The sequence below is a fragment of the Medicago sativa genome, chromosome 6 (assembly GCF_051527215.1).
Source record: "Medicago sativa cultivar Bolivia chromosome 6, Bolivia_mono, whole genome shotgun sequence".
NCBI classification, from domain to species: domain Eukaryota; kingdom Viridiplantae; phylum Streptophyta; class Magnoliopsida; order Fabales; family Fabaceae; genus Medicago; species Medicago sativa.
Window position 1 is genome coordinate 36,195,422 of NC_140754.1, and position 2,710 is coordinate 36,198,131.

At 37.7% G+C, this 2,710-nt stretch overlaps 1 protein-coding gene across 1 annotated transcript; it reads left to right on the forward strand.

Annotated features, from left to right (window-relative positions):
• The first annotated feature begins 421 nt into the window (after positions 1–421).
• On the forward strand, positions 422–1,665 carry LOC146914850 (uncharacterized). The gene is made up of 2 exons (XM_085721151.1): positions 422–1,551; positions 1,656–1,665. Exons 1-2 carry the CDS (start codon positions 422–424, stop codon positions 1,663–1,665), a joined length of 1,140 nt encoding a protein of 379 aa, XP_085577277.1.
• Positions 1,666–2,710: the final 1,045 nt, after the last annotated feature.

Sequence of the window (2,710 nt, forward strand, 5' to 3'; positions counted from 1 at the left end):
TGTTGTTTTTAGTGATTGTGCTTGTTGGATTCTATTGTTTGGTATGGCTAGTGATAAGGATGATTCGCTTCAAGCTGTTAGTGTTCATCTTATAGGACAAAACTATTCTTATTGGAGTTATGTGATGAAAAAATTTCTGATAGGAAAAGATATGTGGGGTTATGTTGATGGAAGTCTTATTATGCCTAATGATAAAAAGGATGTTGATAAATATGCACAAGCTTTGAAAACATGGATGAAAAGTAATTCAAAAATTATTACTTGGATTAATAACTCTGTTGATCAGTTAATAGGTGTGCAACTAGCAAAATATGACACTGCTAAAGAGATTTAGGATCATTTGAAACGATTATATGTTCAGTCAAATTTTGCAAAACGTTATCAACTCGAAAGTGATATTAGGGCCCTTAAGCAGAACAATATGACCATTCAAGAATTCTATTCGGCCATGACAAATTTGTGGGATCAATTGGCTCTTATGGAATCTTTTCAGTTGAAAGCAGTCAAAGCTTACATTGATCAAAGGGAAGAGCAACGTCTAGTATGGTTTCTTATGGCTCTTCGTGATGATTTTGAGGGGCTTCGTGGGGGTATTCTGCATCGTACCCCTCTTCCTAATGTTGAATCAGTAGTTAGTGAATTGTTGGCAGAAGAAATTCGACTCAAGACCCATTCCACTATGTCAGATAAGGGTATTCTCTCCACTCCTCCATCTGTCTTTGCTGCTGCTCATGTTCAAAGAGGAAAACCTCAAGGGAGGGTTGGGATTGGAAATGATGAATGTGCTTTTTGCAAAGAAAAAGGTCATTGGAAAGCACAATGTCCAAAATTAGGGAGAGCGAATAGGAAGAATTTCAGGGGTCCATCGTCAAATGTTGCTGCTGCTCCTTCTGCTATTGGATCTAGTTCTGGTTATGCATACTCATCCGATACTGCTCCTCAAATATCTGATATTGCAGAGCAAATTCAGAGGCTTCTTTCCACTCAGTCACATGCCATGTCTGTTTCTTCTACAAAAGGTTTGAACTCTTCAAGTGTGTCAGGTATTTCTCCTTCGATATGGATTCTTGATTCTGGAGCATCACACCATATGTCTTATGATGATAAATCTTTTGTTTCTATGAATCATGTCTCATCTATGTCTGTTAATACTGCTGATGGCACCCCCATGCCATTAGCAGGCATTGGTTCAATCTCTACCTCTAATTTGTCTCTCTCTAATGTTTATCATATTCCTAAACTTACTTTGAGCCTTGCTTCTGTTAGTCAATTATGTGATTCCGGTTATTCAGTTAAATTTTCTTCCAATTCTTGTTGTGTACAGGATCCACATTCCGGGAAGCTGATTGGGACAGGCCATAGACAAGGGGGACTTTATGTTTTGGATGACTTGCGAGCTTCTGACACTGCAGCCGCAACATCCACTACTGAACTATTATCTAGTTTTCGTTTGAATTCTTCTTCTTCTAGTTTTTATTTATGGCATTCTCGTCTTGGACATGTTTCTGCTTCTAGATTAAAGTATTTGGCTTCTACTGGAGCTTTAGGAAAGTTACAAACCAGTGATATTTCAGCTTTACCATTTAATAAAAGTGTCTCTGTTTCGTACTCACCTTTTGATTTAGTTCATTCGAATGTTTGGGGTCCATCACCAGTTTTTACTAAAGGTGGATCTAGATATTATGTCTCGTTCATCGATGATTATACTCGTTATTGTTGGGTTTATCTTATGAAAAATCGTTCTGAATTTTATGAAATTTATCATATGTTTCGTGCTATGGTAAAAACTCAACATAATGCTGTTATAAAGTGCTTTCGTTGTGACTTAGGTGGTGAATATACCTCAAATAAATTTTCTGAATTACTTGCTTATGATGGCACAATTCATCAAACATCTTGTACTGATACTCCTCAACAAAATAGGGTTGCTGAAAGGAAACATCGTCATATTATTGAAACTGCTCGTTCCCTTTTGTTGTCTGCTTCAGTTCCTAGTGAGTTTTGGGGTGAAGCAGTGCTTACTGCTGTTCATGCTATTAATAGAATCCCTTCATCAGTTATATCAGGTTTGTCTCCTTTTGAAAAATTGTATGCCTCTATACCTGATTATTCCTCTCTGAAAGTCTTTGGTTCAACTTGTTTTGTTCTTCGTCCACAAGCTGAACGTAGTAAATTGTCTTCTCGCTCTGCTATGTGTGTCTTTTTGGGTTATGGAGATGGTCAAAAGGGTTATCGTTGTTATGAACCTCATACAAGAAAACTATATGTTTCTCGTCATGTTGTTTTTCTTGAGCACATCCCATTTTACTCATTTTCCTCTCACTCTCAGTCTACAAATTGTTCGTCACTAACTCATATTGATCCATTTGGTTCTAATGATAATGTTTCTAGTGATAGTAATGTTGAGAGTTGCAGGATAAACTCTATTCCCCAAGATGATGATGTCCCTCTTGTCCCCTCGGTTGTCCAATCAACTCCTGTGACTGTTGATCCTCCTTCTCCGTCTCCTCGTTATCCAACTCGTCAACGTACGTCCACTCAGTTACCTAAATTTATTTATTCTATGTACTCTGCTTCATTTGCTTCTTTCTTAACAACTATTCACAGTTTGTCTGAGCCCTCTTCCTACAAAGAGGCTATTCTTGATCCTCTTTGGCAGCAGGCTATGACTGAAGAGATTTCTGCTTTGCACAAAACAAATACTTGGGAA

Coding starts and splice junctions, on each gene's coding strand:
- LOC146914850 (XM_085721151.1), top strand. CDS start 422: ATGACCATTCAAGAATTCTATTCGGCCATGACAAATTTGTGGGATCAA.